The sequence below is a fragment of the Pseudochaenichthys georgianus genome, unplaced genomic scaffold, assembly GCF_902827115.2.
Source record: "Pseudochaenichthys georgianus unplaced genomic scaffold, fPseGeo1.2 scaffold_869_arrow_ctg1, whole genome shotgun sequence".
NCBI lineage: Eukaryota > Metazoa > Chordata > Actinopteri > Perciformes > Channichthyidae > Pseudochaenichthys > Pseudochaenichthys georgianus.
Window position 1 is genome coordinate 11,282 of NW_027263409.1, and position 19,202 is coordinate 30,483.

At 40.8% G+C, this 19,202-nt stretch overlaps 1 protein-coding gene across 1 annotated transcript; it reads left to right on the top strand.

Moving 5' to 3' along the window:
• Nucleotides 1–5,987: 5,987 nt before the first annotated feature.
• Nucleotides 5,988–14,832, top strand: LOC117444645 (uncharacterized). Its single transcript, XM_034080089.2, has 4 exons — nucleotides 5,988–6,602; nucleotides 13,294–13,624; nucleotides 13,731–13,906; nucleotides 14,494–14,832. The coding sequence occupies exons 1-4, from the start codon at nucleotides 6,001–6,003 to the stop codon at nucleotides 14,723–14,725; spliced, it is 1,341 nt and encodes a 446-aa protein (XP_033935980.1). The 5' UTR covers nucleotides 5,988–6,000; the 3' UTR covers nucleotides 14,726–14,832.
• Nucleotides 14,833–19,202: the final 4,370 nt, after the last annotated feature.

Consider the following 19,202-nt stretch of genomic DNA (forward strand, 5'->3'; position numbering starts at 1 on the left):
AGCTGGTTTTAATCTTCTCCTATACTGTATGTTAGCACGGAAAGGATTTGTACCCCCGTGTGGGTGACGACCCCCCTCGGGGGCTCCTAACCTGTGAGTTTTTTTAGACCGTTTTTTTAAACCATCATTTAAATCTTTAACCACTGTCTTTCTACATTTTCCTTTTTAACTCGTTGTGTGTCCCTTCCCAATTGCTGTAATTAAGTATCATTTTACTGTGTTTTTATCTCCTTGTTACTTCCTCGCATACCCATTTTGATTAGTTATTTGCCAGTGCAACTTGATTGGTTTTATTTAAATACTCTCTCTGGTTGCCTCTTCCCATCACCTCCGTGGCTGCCACAATTGCGTTCCTGTGGATGAGTGATCGGCCTGTGATTTCTTACAAACCCCCCCCCACCCCCCCCCCCCCCCTCTCCTCTGGCTCCACAGCGGTATGAACATACCCCTCTCCAACCGCTTTGCATTGCTGGCCCTGCCCCTGCTGGCGGGGGCAGGGGCAGACGCAAAACTAGCTATCCCCCCCGCCTGTCCGGCGGGGCCAGCACGCAGCCAGCTACATCACATCACTTCCCACCAGAACTCCATTTACTCACTAAACAATATTTTAGACTCCTCCAAGCCATCCACCACTCACAAATAATCAACTACACCTTCACCAACAATACTTTTCCACAGGGGATGATGAAAAAGGTGCACGGCTTAACAGCATTCATCAAACCCGCTTCACCCAACAGTACAACATTTGACAAAGTACAACAGAACACCAACACCTGGATGCACAACAACACGACGACACTCAGACACCATTATGACCAGGTTATTGCTGTGGAGCTAGCGCACCTCCCTCCCTTTAACCAGGCTGCCTTTGATAGGTCTGCCCAGTGGGGTCGGGCGAGGTATGCCCGCAGACTCAGGCCCTCCTCCCTATCCACCTTGAGGGACCTCCTAACCAGGGGGCCCCCAGCTGAGGAGGGCCCTGCGGCGCCCTTGTTTGCCCCCTCTGACTTTCCTCCTCTTCTTCCTCCTCTTCATCCACCAGCAGCCAATCTGCCCCTCCACACTCATCACTCTGCTCACCCCCCTCCCCATCCTCATCCCTCTTCTCCCTGCTCTCCCCCCCCCCTCCTCCCCCTTCTGCTCCAGTTCCTATTCCCTCAACTCACCTTTCTAACCCCTACCCTGCCCCTAATCCTAAACCTAAGGCCTCCCTTCCCTCGCCTAATCCTAATCTCGCCCCAGGCCCTAAACCCAACCCCACTCTCCCTCCTGCCTCATCACCCCCTGACCCTCTCCCTCACCTCCCCCTTCCTCCTCCCCCCATTTCCTCACTCCCCACCTGGCCCAAATACAAACCTCCCACTAACCCCCCTTCTCAACTGACTCCTCACCCCTCTTCCTTCCCTACTTCTCTTTCTACTTCCTCGGGCCTCAGTAGGACTCAATAATGGACTCTCAGACACCGCACTCTCATCTTCTATTAAACAGCTGCACGCCATGTGGAAACAGAGCACTCTCTGCTTTCCAAACGCCACCATTTACATCCCCATCATAAACCTTTCCAACAGTCTGACCATCCACCAGCAGACTGCACTCACCACACTCAACACCACCATAGCCTCCAAATACAACTTCATACCGGAAATAAACCCACTACTCTTCCATGTCACTTCACGTGACAACATCCACTGGACCCTGCAGACGGCCGAGATGTTACTCAGGTACTGGAAGCAACATTTAAACTACTGAACGGGGATCATAATTGCATTACAACTCCCCACCGCTCAAATATAACCAACCTCTCTGCCGTTTTCTCCCCCACGACCGCACAGCTGGAGTTACTGGAAAAAGGCTTATCATTCATTCCAACACCCAAACTCCCCACCCAACCGGAGATCAGGGCGGACCTCCACGCCTTCCACAGGCGGATTAAGATCATGGACCACTTCCTGGGGAGCCGGGGGCGGGAGCCTGTTCTGTTCACCGGACCGTCCACCTGGGAACCACACACGGCAACGTCAACACCTGAAATAACACAACTAATTAATAAAAATCTACTAGCACTCACACATTGGCGCCCCCTTCCACACGGCACACACAACATTAGCCAGGAACAATTACACATTATTAAAACATTAGGTAACAGCCAACACATAGTCATCAAACCTGCAGATAAGGGGGGCCAAATAGTCATACAAGATAGGGACAATTATATATTGGAAGCACATAGGCAGTTAAATGACAACACATACTACAGATCACTGACGCACCCACTTCAATTGGAAACACAAACACTAGTTAGGGACATCACAGCAACACTTTACACCAACAAAATCATAAATAAAAAACAAAAACAAAATCTGGATGGTCCGGAGGAGCCCAGGCCCCGCCTCTTCTACCTGCTCCCCAAGATCCACGAGCCTGTGGAGACGTGGACGGTCCCCTCTGTGGTTCCGGTCGGCCGCCCCATCATCAGCGACTGCGGATCAGAATCATACAACATAACAGAATACATCGATCATTTTATTAATCCCCTTTCAAAACTCCACCCCAGTTATCTCAGAGACACTTATGATTTTGTCAACAAAATAAAAAAAAAAAAAAAATAAAAAAAAAGATTCTTCTCTGACATCATTACCAAAACCAAAAACAACGCACGTGCCTTGTTTGCTACCGTCGACAGACTAACTAACCCCCCAGTGTCAGTAGCCTCTGAATTTCTATCCACCAGGGCGTGCAATGATTTTGCCTTTTTCACTGACAAAATTCAGAAAATCAGACAAGCAGTCAGTGCCTCTGCATCAGGAACAGCAAATGTGTTGTCTCTGTGTCCACTTAACATCAATTCAGACATCATGACACAATTCCATCAGATTAATGATAAAAACCTAGAGGACATTATACAACTTCTGAAATCCTCCTCCTGCTGCCTTGATATTATCCCAACAGGATTTTTCAAAGATGTTTTGCCCTGCATGGCCTCAGATCTACTTCATATAGTAAACAAGTCTCTTCACTCAGGTGTTTTTCCACAGGCCCTGAAAACTGCAGTAATTAAACCGCTCTTTAAAAAGAATAATCTAGATGCTTCAGTAATGAACAATTACAGGCCCATATCAAACCTCCCATTTCTAGGTAAAATCATTGAAAAAGTTGTTTTTCAACAGTTGAGTAATTTCTTGCATTTAAATAACTGTTTCGATGTGTTCCAGTCAGGCTTTCGTCCAAACCACAGCACTGAGACTGCTCTTGTAAAGGTCTTTAACGACATCCACTTAAACACAGACAATGGCAGAACTTCAGTGTTAGTATTATTAGATCTCAGTGCTGCGTTTGACACTGTTGACCACAGCATATTACTAGACCGACTGGAAAACTGGGTGGGACTTTCGGAAACAGTTCTAAATTGGTTTGAATCCTTCTTAAAGGACAGAAACAACTTTGTTTCTATCGGTAAATACACATCTGAGTTGACAAATATGACATGTGGGGTTCCTCAAGGCTCCATCTTGGGGCCTCTTCTCTTTAACATCTACATGCTACCACTGGCTCAGATAATGAAGAACAACAAAATAAGTTACCATAGCTATGCAGATGACACACACATTTACGTAACAATTTCACCAGGAGACTATGCTCCAATTCAAACACTGAGTAAGTGCATTGAACAAACCAATGACTGGATGTGTCAGAACTTTCTCCAATTAAACAAAGATAAAACTGAGGTAATGGTTTTTGGAGCCAAGGCAGAACGTATAAAAGTGAGCGCTGAGCTTCAGTCTGCAATGTTCAAACCAACAGATAAAGCCAGAACTCTAGGTGTAGTCATGGACTCTGACCTGAGTTTCAACAGTCACATTAAAACAGTTACTAAATCAGCCTACTATCACCTAAAGAACACATCTAGGATTAAAAGACTAATGTCACAGCAGGATTTTGAAAAACTTGTCCATGCTTTTATCTTCAGTCGACTCGACTACTGCAATGGTGTCTTCACAGGTCTCACTAAAACATCTATTAGGAAGCTGCAGCTGATTCAGAACGCCGCTGCTCGAGTCCTCACTGACACTAAGAAAGTGGATCACATCACTCCAGCTCTGAAGTCTTTACACTGGCTTCCTGTGTGTCAAAGAATAGATTTCAAAATACTGCTACTGGTTTATAAAGCTTTGAATGGTTTAGGCCCAAAATACATTTCTGACCTCCTGCTAAATGATGAACCATCCAGATCTCTCAGGTCTTCAGGGACTGGTCAGCTTTCTGTCCCCAGAGTCAGAACTAAACATGGAGAAGCAGCATTCAGTTATTATGCTCCAAACATCTGGAACAAACTCCCAGAAACCTGCAGGTCCGCTGCAACTCTGACTACTTTTAAATCCAGCAAGAAGACTTTTCTTTTTGTCGCTGCTTTTAATTGAACTATTCATATCTTAAACTGCACTGTAACTTTTATCCATGTATTTTTTCTTTTAATGTTTCTTTTATTAGCTTTTCTTTTTAGTGACTGATTTTAAATGCTATTTTCTTAATGTCTTTCATTTTTTGTAAAGCACTTTGAATTGCCTTGTGTTGAAAAGTGCTATATAAATAAACTTGCCTTGCCTTGCCTAGTATTTTTACTCCACTACATGTATTTTAGTTAATTTGCAGATTCTGATTAATAATGTGAAATATAAACAACCCTTAAATCAGACTTTAGTTTCACCTGAGTCAAATTCAGGGAAGGTGATTGTCAAGTGCCAAAATAAACTATGCAATATATTGGACGTTAAGTACTTTGTCAGACTTCATATTTATCTGTGGATAACCCCAACGTTTTTTGTTCTTATTCAAAAGAAGACCTTAACTTAAAGTGATCTTTAATGTTTAAATAAAGCCTTATTAGTTTGTCTTTTTTACACATCCTCCTGATCTTTGGACGTCCTGCACTAAACTGTTTTATTGTAGAAATCACTACAGTATCTTCTTGATATTTTCAATTGTGTATGTAGACTACTCTTAATATTTAAATGTTTTCATCAAATAAAACGTATTCAACAACAAAATTCAATAACGTGCTTTAACCACTAGGCGGCACGGGTTAAAACATAATAATATCAAACATAATATGACTATTAACTTTATTGTGAAATTAAAACAGAAGGGTAAAGGAAAATACTGTTTCAGTATCTCGATTTGAAGCGTATGCATTGTACCATGAACCTGTAGTATAAATATATATACATATAACGACAGAGCAGAAAGTGAAGTCAAAATGCTGTAACAATTTAGTATATTAATAAAGAAAAGTAAACTAAGGCTAACCAAGGCAGCAGGCATTATTCACATCAAGTGTTTAGAAATGCATCTTCTTAATTCAACTGGTGTATTACCTGTACAAGTAGGCACAACATAAATTAATAGATAAAATAAAACCATAAATACAAATCAAAACTGGCCAGGAGAGAACAGAAACATAATAATACATCAAATAAAATAGCTTTCAGTTTTGTCCATCACAGCAACAGCAGGTGCCCCCCCCCCCCACACACACACACAGTGTGTGGGCTATTTTGTCACCTAGAACCACTGGTGTCTGTAACTCTGTCAAACAACTCTCCACAGAGGTGTGAGTGAGTTACTTTCATTGGTTAACACTTGACCGGCACCCGCCGTGTGTTACAGTTTGATTGACAGCAAACACAGCCCCGTGATGATAGCCTTACCTGCTTGTTCAACAGCCATTGGATGAATCTGATTTTAAAGAAAAGCGTTTTAGCCAATCAAAATGAAATATGCGGGACATCGTCGTAATTTGCGGGACGCACCAAAAGTCGTGAAAATGCTGTGCAGTCCCGCCCGCGCAAAGCGGGACATCTGGTCACCCTAGCTAATATGCTAAAAATGTGATTTCATTGATGGCTTAAAACATAATTGTGTTTTCTTTGTTCCCGCAAATGTGTAATCTGAACTGATTCCTCTTTCTGCCCCAGGTTGGATTTCTTTTTCCGCTCTTCCTGGATGGGAAAGACAACAAAACTAAAAGGGAAGTTACTCCTCCTCTTCATTGCTACCTTTATCTTCCTCCTCAGCCTCAATGTGACAACACACATGATGTACACAGCTTTCCCAAAGCCACATTCTGTGTCCAAAATGTGCTCCCTGCAGATCTCTGAGCAGACCCTAACCCCCCTCAACAATACCAAGCACATTCTGGTGTCGGCCTACATGGACCAGAGAGTGAAGGGCTTGGATATACGCATCATCGGCATCTTTAAGATGGACTCCGACCAACCCCTCTACTGTCTTTTCTGCTGTGCAGGCCAGTTGTCAAATACAACTCCAACAACAATTTTAAAACACATTGAACACTTTGGCTTTCCCTTCATCACAACAGATGTCATGTGTGGAATTCCTAAGGGCTTCAGTGCTACACATGTCACTCTGTTGACGCAGCCACACAGTGATACAATACCTAACCAGGCTTGGCTTCCTATAAGAAACCAGAAGACCGGTAGGGAGGAGGAGCAAAAGTTACAGTTTAACTTCACAGTCTGCATCTCCACCCTGTTCGGAGATTACAACAATGTGCTTCAGTTTGCACAGACTCTGGAGATGTACAGGTTAGTACAGCAACAACACCACAAACCACTGACAACAAAAAAATGGTGTGAATGGTGTGACCTTTGCAAAGGTACTGTTGCAGTGTCTCTGGATTGCACCGATGATTCTGGTTAGGTTGGGTCAGGTTAAAGGGCCAGTTACCTTAAGGTACAAGGGCGTTATTGTCATTAGCAAAGATGCTACAGTGTAGATATGGCAATTAGATCTTATGTCCAAAGCTCCTCCCACAATGCAACATATTATATATAGGACATAAAACAATAAAACAAATTAAAAAATAAAATAATAAAAATGGTGCATAAGAAACAGTAGAATAGAATAGTGCAGGTTATGTTGCAAGACCAATGTGCAAGTAATGCAGATGAAGTTAACTATGTCTGAATCTAAATTTTTAGATTTTTAGAATTCTTTAATGATGCTGTATGATGTCCTAATGATGCTGTATGATGTCCTTTTGTTGTTCTGTTTATGCTTTTATGTTTCATGTGGAACTACTTGAACAGGTCTCCCTTGGAAAAGAGATCAATGATCTCAATGGGATTTTATCTGTATAAATAAAGGTTTGAAATGAAATGAAATGAAATACATATATATGTATAAATAAGGCAATAAGCTTAATGATGCAGAGAATGTTGTATGTGACCAAGTAAATGCAGAAGTCTATATACATGTAAATAAATTAATATATACAATGTTATGGTTGCTGCTAGTATAGCCTACGATTCAAACTAACTAGCATACATTACATTGCATTTAGCTGACGCTTTTATCCAAAGCGACTTACAATAAGTGTGTTCGACCAACAAAATACAAACTTGAAGAAAACAGAATCATAAAGTACATTAGGTTTCATAGAGCTAAAACATTTCAAGTGCTACTCAACTGGCTTTAGATAGGAGCCAGGATAGCAAATCCACGTGTTTCTGCTGATGGGAACTTGGGTCCCCCTCGCAGTGCGGGCGCAGCGAGCCGTTTGGCTGATGCAGAGCGGAGTGCACGTGCTGAGGTGTACAGTTTAACCATGTCCTGGATGTAGGAAGGGCCAGATCCATTCGCAGCATGGTACGCAAGTACCATTGTCTTGAAGTGGATTCTAGCAGTTACCGGAAGCCAGTGAAGGGAATGGAGGAGCGGCGTGGTGTGGGAGAATTTAGGAAGGTTGAAACGCGGTGCAGCACCGCCGGCACTTTCTAGCAGAGAGTGAGAGCATGTTAGGAGCAGGAATGCTATACTTATGTGTGTGCCATGTCTCATCGACTCACAAAGTCAGGCTTTCAAAAGAGAAAAGAAAGGAGAGAAAGACAAGAGAGAGGGACTAAAGGGCGACAGTATGTCACCCAGTTTTTCAAAAGAAAAAGTGGGTGTGGTCTATGATTGGTGGAAATGTGTCTGTTAGCTATGCGTAGTCCATTGTAAATAGTAATTGTTAATTATTTTTGTTAGTAAGCTGACATTAAGTACTGTTAATGTCTATACAGGTTTTTAATTTCACTGCTCTTTTAGCTGACATTTAGTAAATGCAGGTACATTTTTAGCAACTATTCATACTAAATCTAACTATTCATACTAAATCAGTTATCCCTCCCCCTGGTGCCAACAGATCCATCTCTAGACTTAGCAGCCCTGTCCCCCCATAAGTGTTATATTTTCACAGCTCAGTGTCAGTAAATATTGTGCAGTTAGTATTGGACTACAAGATAGATGCAAGCCTGTACAGGTAGAGTTATTTAAAGCATAAATGAGTCGGTTGGGTTCTGGAGGTGTGGTTACAGCAAGTGTGCTTGGTTGGCGTGGCCTGTGCCTGGTGGTGGGGCCCAATGTGATATATTTCCATGGGGCCCAAAATCCCTGGCGTGTATGGCCAGAGGGCAGGACCTATAAACACATTTACTACCCAATAGCTTGGTGAGGCTGAACAAAAGGACCGTTTGACTATGTAAATGTCGTCTTTTAAAAAAACAAAACATTTACTGACTTTTTTAGGATAGCTTCAAGTAATGTTGTAAGATTACAATCGGGGGCCTTACAGGGTTAAGGGCTATTGTTTATTGTTATTTACTTTAAGATGTTTATTCTTAACCTATAATTTAACTTAAAAACTCTTATTTAAATGATGTGTGCGTGTCTCTGTATTCCTGATGATACACTGAGAGAATGAGCTCATAGTGCTTCTGATCACCATAAGCTAAACAGTCTGTATATTGCACTACATTTGTATAATATAAGCTTCGTTGATACTTTGCCTGCGGGAATACGAAAAAAATAGTTAGATATACTGAATATTATTTGATCTATTCCACCACTTAATCTCAAATAAGGTAGAGGTGTGTTGTACATGCCTTAAATAACCCCTTATTTTCTAGTAAGATGTATTTTTATGTTTATATAATAGTGATTTCAATGCCACCCCAAAATGATCACTGGTTCCATCCTGGCCACCCCACTGAAAATGTCCTGGCTCCGCCACTGGGTCACACCCAGATTATTTGCAGTCTGAGTCAGGGAAACAATAGAGGTGCCGATGTTGATTGTTAGGTCAAGAGTGGGACAATCTTTTCCCGGAAGGAAAAGCAGCTCAGTCTTGTCAAGGTTGAGCTTGAGGTGATGAGCAGACATCCACTGAGAGATGTCTGCTAGACAGGCAGAGATGCGTGCGACGACCTGGGCCTCTGAGCGGGGAAAGGACAGAATTAGTTGGGTGTCGTCAGCGTAGCAGTGGTATGAAAAACCATACGGGCTAATGACAGATCCGAGCGAGTTTGTGTACAGAGAGAAGGAGAGGGGACCGAGAACAGAGCCCTGCGGGACCCCTGTAGTTAATTGACAAGGGTCGGACTCCGACCCTCTCCAAGTAACCCTGTGGGTGCGGCCTTTGAGGTATGAGGTGAGGAGGGAAAGTGCAGAGCCTGAAACTCCAAGTTCTTGGAGAGTGTGAAGGAGGATCTGATGATTCACCGTGTCGAATGCAGCAGACAGGTCCAACAGGATGATGACAGAGGAGAGGGAGGCATACATTTAGTGTAATGAGTTGAGTCTTATACAATGAGCTTTGACTGTCACATTACATATGTATACTGATGGTGGTATTGCAACCCAGTCTCACGGCATTTCGTGTTCACCAACACGATTTTTAATCTATTGATTCGTGTTGCACAGCACGATTTTAAAAGCAATGTATTTCTACTGCCTGCAGCACGTATTTTTCTCCGGTCGGGTCGTGGGAGACCGGAAGCTGTGTGGTTCATAAAAACATGTTCTTACTCAATATCAAGCCACAATTATTGCTTTTATTTTAAATCGTATAATTTCGGACTTTTGTTGCCGTCTGTGAGGAAAATAAATGGGGCTCAGACAATAAATGGGGCTCAGAGCCTCAGAATACGGAAATCTGTATTTTTAAATATTTTTTTCCTTCTAATTCGTTATTATTTTCAAAATAACACACTGTTATTTACTCACCAATAACACACAATTATCCTTGCTTTTATTTATTGGTTTAATTCCATAATCTCTGGCTTTTTTGGCGTCCATCAGGAACTGAATTTAAAAATAAAAATAACCGGAAACAGACGTAGGCCTGTAAGGGACATTTCGAGCATCATTGCGATTGTCAACATTTCTGAGTTTAGGATGGCCGAAGACATTACACTACCCATAATCCCCAGCTATCGTTTAGGACTACAGTCCCCGTAAGGTTACGCAGAGCGTCAAACAGCTGTGTGAAATGGAACGAAACCACGCCAGACTTTCCAAAACTGGAATCGAACGCCCCCCCAGAACTACACATGCTGGCTATTGTGTTTCGCAAAATGTTCTATGGGACGTCTCAACTGAAAGTTTTTGTTTTTCCCACAATTAGAAGTTGCCATTATTAAACACATTGGTGTTATCAAATGTAAAACATATAATTAATAAATGGGTGAACACCGCTTGTGTCCATAATGCGCAGCATTAATATATACCCACATGACAGCTCATTGATACTTTGTAATTCTACTCCACGACAATTCAGAGGTTAACCTGGTATTTTTACTCCACTGCATTTATTTGAGTTACTTTGCAGATTCTGATTAATTATGTGAAACATAAACAACCCTTAAATCAGACTTTAGTTACACGTGACCTGAGTAAAATTCAGGTAAGGTGATTGTCAAGTGCCAACAATCAGGAGAGATATTTGATAGTTGGTGCTTGAGAAGACTAAACATGTATCTGCAATTGACATGAATGGAAACTAGTAACAAAGTATATTCATTACTCGTTATTCTCTACTAATAGTTCATTAAAGACTGTATATTATGGCTATTTTGCACATCCCTTTCAAGATTTTCAAAGGTTTATTGACATATCATATACACAACCACGGTGTAGTTATGCAATGAATGAAACACTTGGGTCACAGGTTCCTCAACAGTGCATTACAAGACATCTATCAATATGTGTGTACCTCCACCATTAAACATATTCATATTCTGCACATTTCTTATTCTATCTACATACATAAGAGTATAATCCATATGTATAATATCAGTTAAAATAACACATACCTTCTACTTTCCCCCTATGAAAGTATGTACTCTTCATATTTTTATTCAAATATTCAAATAATATTTGATGAAAAAAATATTAAGAGTACATTATTGTTTTTACGTGTTATATTATAACACATACAAACAATAATTCAATAACGTGCTTTAACCACTAGGCGGTGCACACAAGGTACACACAGCCATAATAACTTTGTATTATTAGTGTAGGACACGTTTTATTCATGCTTTCACATAATTTTAGAGCATATTGCTATACTATTTCAGACTCAGTATTTACATTCTTACATTCAAAGAAAATCAGTAATATCTTTAAAAACTACAGTCCTTTTCTATCAGCTGTGCACCGTTATGGTGTAAATATAACCTATCTGTGAATTAGATCAAATGTAAAAGTCAGCCGAATTAGTGTTGATACTGCAAGGAGACGTATTGTGTGAAGAGAAATTGAAGATGTTGTTTAATTGTTGAATATATTTATGATCCACGTCAAGTATTCAGTTTCGGCGGCATTTTCTCAGTTTTTCCAAAGGTCTTCTCATCAGGGCTCTATAAATAAAGAACTACCAGATCTGTAATATACAATGCAGCCGAACCGTGTATTACAATGCCGTTATGTGATGACTTTCAAAGAGAAAAGCAAGAACACTCGGAATTAAGTATTATTTTATTCTTTTAAAATGTTTTCCGGATTTCATATCATATAAACACCAAATCCCAGCATGCATTGCGGCTAAAACATTCAATAAGCGAGCTTAAAACCATAGCTGAGGATCTTGGGTAATCGCTCGAAATGCCTACGTCTGTTTCCGGTTATTTTTATTTTGAAATTCAGTTCCTGACGGACGCCAAAAAAGCCCGAGATTATGGAATTAAACCAATAAATAAAAGCAAGGATAATTGTGTGTTATTGGTGAGTAAATAACAGTGTGTTATTTTGAAAAGAATAACAAATTAGAAGGAAAAAAAGATTTAAAAAATACAGATTTCAGTATCCTGAGGCTCTGAGCAACATTTATTTTCCTCACAGACGGAAACAAAAGTCCGAAATTTTACGATTTCAAATAAAAGCAATAACTGTGGCTTGATATTGAGTAAGAACATGTTTTTATGAACCACACAGCTTCCGGTCTTCCTCGACCCGACCGGAGAAAAAGACATGCTGCAGGCAGTAGAAATACATTGCTTTTAAAATCGTGCTGTGCAACACGAAAAAAAGGGGCAAATAGTGTTGGTGAACACGAATCAATAGATTAAAAATCGTGTTGGTGAACACGAAATGCCGTGAGACTGGGTTGGGTATTGAGGTTGCTTTGCAGTTACTACTACAGTAGCACCAACATTTAGCCTAGTTGCTGTAGCAAGTCCAAGCTACCGCCTGGAGCCGCCCCTGGTGGTATCTGTAATGGAAACTTCTGGAGCATTGGATGGCAAACACTGACAAACTTATTGGAAGTTAGGGCCAGAGGATTGACAAAGACATGCGTGCAGCCACAAGGAGACATAGCTCTTGCCCTAACCAATTGAACATGTCTCACCCAGTCCTATGTAGTTAGCTGGTTCTGAGAGAATAATCAACATTCTGCATAACAAGATAACACAGGCATATCACTATAACACCTATCAGCTGAGGCTGGGCAGGAATAAGGAGACAAAACACAGAGAGCACCCCAAGGTCGCAGGCCTGTGCTCAACGAGGGCAAACTGATAAACTAGGTCCAAGTTATGGGCCTAGGAAAATATTTGCCCAACAGTATCCAGCATCCAGAGTCATGTATTTGTTCGATTAACAATTAATCTATGAACATTTATTCAAAACGTTTTTGTTAAAAAAGTTATATGAATGAATCTAAAAAGTGTTCTAGGACTCGCTGGCTTCGGCCAACGACTCCACTTTGAGAATCACTGCTGAAAGTAGTTTTATCCATCAAGTGTTTGCCTCTTCCCAATTTGAAAAAACGAAAACAAAGATGCACTGCTCAATGTTGATAAAACCAGAGATTTTATTATTACTTTACCTTCAAAATATGTTAAAGGCACTATTATTCAAAACATGCTGCTGTTGTTTTTGTATTCATTAGATATAGTTTATATTTGTAATTTGGTTGATCAAATCATTTGTCATTTGTTTGCTTTGCTTCAGGTTGCTGGGTGTGGACCGGGTGGTGATTTATAACACCAGCTGCGGGCCAGAGCTGGACCGCCTGCTGCAGAGCTACAGCCAGGAGGGCTTCGTGGAGATGGTCCCGTGGCCCATCCACCGGTACCTTAACCCATCAAAGGGCTGGCTCTTCTCACAGAGCGGGGGGGACCTTCACTACTTCGGCCAAATGACCACGCTCAATGAGTGCATTTACAGATCCATGGAGCGCTCGCACTACGTGCTGTTAAACGACATTGATGAGATCATAATGCCGTACAAACACAACAACCTGATGTCTCTGATGGACATGCTCCAAAAGCAGCAGCCAAATGTATGGTTTTAGTAATGTGCAAGACATATATTACATCAACATCCAAACAATAGAAGTATTTATTTATGTTTTCTCTCCATCTCCCATGCTGTATGACATTCTGTAGACAGGAGTATTCCTCATGGAGAACCACTACTTCCCCCAGCACCATTTTGAGCCAAGCGGGAGGTTTCACCTGCCTCAGTGGAGCGACGTGCCGGGAGTTAATATTCTGGAGCATATCTACAAGGAGGATCCCGACAGGAGTATATACCACCAGAGAAAGATGATAGTTCAGCCAAGGTAGGCTGAATTTGTCAGACCAAAAGGTTTCTCACTCAGGGCCCACACTCCGAGCTTTTGGCTGAATAAATAATACATTTTGGCTATAGATCTTTTTTGTCAAACACTATTTAAGTTATTTATTGTAAAACACTTTTAATATTATAGTAAAACATCTAAAAATGCTGTAACATGATTTTGAACACTTACACCCCACACCCCAATAGATGTGTAGAAGGTTGTTTATTGTTTGCACAATTAAAAAATACACAAATTTAAGAGAAAACACATAATATACAGTCCTGGTAGAGGCACAGAAACCTCATTGGCTTTTTTGGAGGCTCCACAAAATGCAAAATGTTATGGAAAACACAAGACTTATTTACAAGAAATTATCAAATTCAATAGTGATTGCAAACAATAAAAATAAAATATGATAAAAACAACAATAAAATAACAAGTACTTACAAAAAAAGGGATATGGTGGTGAAAAGTGTATGTGTGTGTATGTAATGTGACTCTGTGCTTGTGTTCGTGACGGGGATATGGATGTATTAAAAGGTATGGACAGAGAATCGCACTATAATTAACCAATGATTTCCTCACAGGTTGGTGGAGCAGACCTCGGTGCATGAAGTGATCAAGAACTTTGGAGAACAGTTCAAGGTTCCTATGGACGTTTGTCGGATCATTCATGTCCGCGAGTCACTGCACGGGTCGTTAAAGTTTGAGCAGCTCCGTGAGGACAAACGGCTGTGGGACTTCCAAGAAAAACTGATTCCTAATGTGAACAAAGTCCTGAAGAGAGCGGGGCTGCTGGGCTCAGAGGGGCGGAGCTGATTGAGGGGAATGTCATATCATTAAAAGTTGCTCTATCTTCGCTTTTAAGATTGTTGTTATTTTTGTTTTACTTGCTTGTAAGCGCTTTGAGCACCAGGAAAAGTATGGAGGCACAAGATTTAATTGAATGCTGCTCGGTTGTCAACATTGCAATTTTTTTTTAACCTCTTAAGCCCTGAGCCTGTTTTTCAGGTTTCAGGCTCGAAAATGCCACTAACACAACAAAGACTATATCTTCACTTCTAAAAGGGGTAAATTAATAATATTTTCTCTCAAAGCAAGGTTACATCTGTGAGTTGGATGTAGAAGTGTCAGAATCAATATAGATGTTTTTATTTTAAAGTGAATTCAGATGGAACACAGTAAAAACATGTAAATTCTAATGTCCGCCTAAAACAACCCCATTACTTATAGTGAAAACCACCCTTGAATGATGGGCTAGTAGACTAAAAGCCTTAGGAATCCAAACTATAACATATAATAAGTACCTTGTATCAAGGTTGATGCAAAATAAGTGAAATTTGACCTTTTTAGAGAGGTTTAGAAAAATAAAGTCCAAGCGGACTCACCTCTGGGTAATTTGGGAACCATCAGTTCCATTTGAACTTTTTCACTGTAAAAATCATTGTATTACTTTGAATTATCACAATAGGTATTCATTCCATCCAAATACAAATGTTGTGAAAAAAATAAAAATAAAACATAGGCCTACTCTGTTATCCTCTGAGCCTCTGAATTAGCCCCGAGCGAAAAATGCTAACCTAGTACTGCACCGAAAATCACTCCTAGCTCCCTTATTACTTATCCTAGCTGCACATCCAACACATTGTTTATGATCGTAAAGACACAGAATCTAACGGTGCCCACCTCAACACTGAAAGATACAAACCTGCGACGTTATCAACAAAAACATACATCAAAACAAGTGGCGCTAGCGCTAATGCGCTAGGCTAACATGGCTCACGTTCCTCTTTGTCTGGTCTAAACTGGTCTTCGATGGCATTAAAACGATAACAACGATGATGTAGTTAATCCATAGGTTAATATCCAATGTGACTGTGTCCCCTTTGAAATGTTCTGATAATCTAAAAGCAATACAACTGCAATTCCGTTATCTGCTGTCCGCTCTGTGCTCCGTGCGCTCTGGGTCCTGCAATTCCTGCTTCCTTACGTAGTAAACAATAAGTAAAGTCTCCTGCGTAATGTACTTAAGCTGGCTGGCATTCTTTATACTTTACGCAGGACCATATCTCTGGAACCCATTGGTTGATTTGGGTGATTTACACCTTTTTCTTAACCATTACATCCAATAGAATCGATGGGCAGTTCCCAAATCCACGTAAACATTACCATTGCGGACGTAATAGAGAAGCAAACGAAACATATCTGAAAGTACAAGCCTGGACGGCAAAACTTTATACCCAGTTTATTGCCATAAATATGATGATGGATTATCAGTAACAATGTCTACGTGACACAAAGACATTGGATTAACCTTGAGCGGCGTTTTTATTCCGTTGAACACAACTTTTGATCACAAAACAAAAAAGGTAAGACGTAATTATTGTAATATTTTTGAAACCGGATGTTGTTTTGTGATTTTCTCTTTTCTGGCTGATAGCTCCAGGAATTCGAGGTCGTACAGTGATGACATTACATGTGTGGAATCTGTGGAGTCTCAGCTTTAAATCGTATATCTTGTTTGTGCAGTTAAGATAGTAATAAGGGCATTTCTACCGTGAGTTCTGTGTAAAAAAGCGTTAGCATTAGTTAGCATTTTTTCGCTCAATGCTAATTCAAAGGCTTGGTATTACTCGTGTTTTTTTTAGCTAACAATTGTTTTTATTGTCAGTTACCGGAGTTTCTTACCTTTAAAAGGGTATTAAACATTAATAGTTTCATAAATGTTAAGAAGCCCTGAGACATAGTCTCGTAAAAAAACTGTGGGAGGGGTCCACTGGGGGGACCTTCGGGCTTAAGAGGTTAAGAACTCTAAATGCACTGTGTGACTAACTGGCTGCAAGCATTACATTTAATTGAGCCGACGCTTTTGTCCAGAGCAACGTAGAAATTAACGCAATCAACCATGAAGATACAGATTTAGAGGCGCCAGAATGCTTTTTGGATCATTTTAAATGTGAACATTTTTTGATGATTCATTTTGAACTCGAGGGAGGTTTCTGATACAAATGTATCCGTCCAAATTCAAGAGTGACTCAAAAACCCTGCCCATCATATGAAGCAGTTTTTCAACTCTTAAGCTCGGGTCTCCTCCTCATGTGTTCTTATTGTTCATCAAAGTAACTGTTGTAAGTAGTAGTAATGATGCTGTTTCAATCACATTAGTATGCATAACAAGTGACAGGTGGACACGCCCCCAATTATGCAAATGAGCTAAGTCCGTCTCCCATTGGCCAATGAGCTAAGTCCCGCCTTCCATGTCCCGCCTCCCATTCTTTGATGTCAGATTGGCGTGAAAGGCCCCCCGGCGTGATTCTTTGTTGTATTGATTAAGATAGTTAAGGTATTTTACCCCTGACCCTGAGAGTGGAGTAATTACCCTGCAATTAGATTAGCCCCAGGCACCCCTTTGTTGTATAGGTCTTTTGATGTATTGATTAAGATAGTTAAGGTATTTGACCCTTGCCCCCAAGAGTGGAGTAATTAGACTGCAATTAGATTAGCCCCAGGCACCCCTTTGTTGTATAGGTATTTTGATGTATTGATTAAGATAGTTAAGGTATTTGACCCTTGCCCCCAAGAGTGGAGTAATTAGACTGCAATTAGATTAGCCCCAGGCACCCCTGTGTTGTATAGGTCTTTTGATGTATTGATTAAGATAGTTAAGGTATTTGACCCTTGCCCCCAAGAGTGGAGTAATTAGACTGCAATTAGATTAGCCCCAGGCACCCCCTTTGTTTTATAGGTCTTTTGATGTATTGATTAAGATAGTTAAGGTATTTGACCCTTGCCCGAGAGTGGAGTAATTAGATTAGCCCCAGGCACCCCCTTTGTTGTATAGGTCTTTTGATGTATTGATTAAGATAGTTAAGGTATTTGACCCTTGCCCGAGAGTGGAGTAATTAGATTAGCCCCAGGCAGTCCCTTTGTTGTATAGGTCTTTTGATGTATTGATTAAGATAGTTAAGGTATTTGACCCTTGCCCGAGAGTGGAGTAATTAGATTAGCCCCAGGCAGTCCCTTTGTTGTATAGGTCTTTTGATGTATTGAATAAGATAGTCTCTTTGACCCCTGCCCCTAAGAGCCCTTTGTTGTCTAATCTAATTAGCCTTTGATGTTTGCCCTTTGATGTGATGTGTAATTTCACATTGATGAAAGCCTCTGTATAAATGAACCTCATGAGGCTATGGCCGGTGTATAGAGATATGCTCAAAACTAAATTTAAAAAGACAAACAATTCAGCTTACCAAGTCAACCGTCTGAAGCGCCAGTCAAGAAACGAATGCAGCATCGGGGGTTCAGAGTACAGCCTCTTTCTGGTCATGTGTGTTGGAGGAGGGGCTCTGTAAGGAAGTCTGAAGGAAGGGGGATATATTCCCCCCCGTTTGTGTACTTTCAAATTATAGCTCACTCGAGATAGTTTCTCCAAAATGACAGGTTTTGCATACATAAAAAGTGTATCTTACAGTTCCTTTAGTTGTAGGATTGTGAACTAATGTATAATTACTTTTATTAACTATAGGTTTGCATCCATTAAAGTGTATCTTACAGTTCCTTTGTGAGTGAATTACACACAAATCTGCAGAGTGTCACTAAAAAAGTTTTACGCAGTGACTGACATTCTGTATGGGAGTTCACACCCGAGCTGCTGTAGGGGGTTGAGTATGTTTTGGCTCTCGGGGGATGGTGGGTTAAGAGACATATTCTTAGTTTTTGGACTGCCTCAGGGGGTTAACGAAATCTACTAAAATAAAGTACTTCATTATCTACTTTTTTCAGCTTTTATACACAAAAGTGCAGGGAAGGTAGGCCGATTTAGAACACTATCTGTGCGAAAGTGTTCCCTGCCCTTAAGAACAATTAACACACACACACACACACACACACACACACACACACACACACACACACACACACACACACACACACACACACACACACACACACACACACACACACACACACACACACACACACACACACACACACACACACACACACACACACACACACACACACACACACACACACACACACACACACACACACACACACACACACACACACACACACACACACACACACACACACACACACACACATGTTGGAGTTGCCCCATGATGTGAGGATTTAAGATAAGCAGGGGATGTTAATCTATATGTTAATTAAGACACTCACTAAGAGACCTAAAACACGTTATTGCCCTCTCTAGATCTGATTCAGTTTTTGTTTTAAATGATATGTGAGTGCTAAGGATGTTTCTTTTTAAGTTTTCTGTGAAACTGTTAACTACAAG

What these genes read in the sequence shown, in the direction of transcription:
- LOC117444645 (XM_034080089.2), top strand. Translation starts at nt 6,001, where the DNA reads ATGGGAAAGACAACAAAACTAAAAGGGAAGTTACTCCTCCTCTTCATT. An exon ending in TCCAAAAGCAGCAGCCAAAT is followed by an intron (nt 13,625 to 13,730) that starts GTATGGTTTTAG and finishes GACATTCTGTAG; the next exon opens with ACAGGAGTATTCCTCATGGA. An exon ending in AAGATGATAGTTCAGCCAAG is followed by an intron (nt 13,907 to 14,493) that starts GTAGGCTGAATT and finishes ATTTCCTCACAG; the next exon opens with GTTGGTGGAGCAGACCTCGG.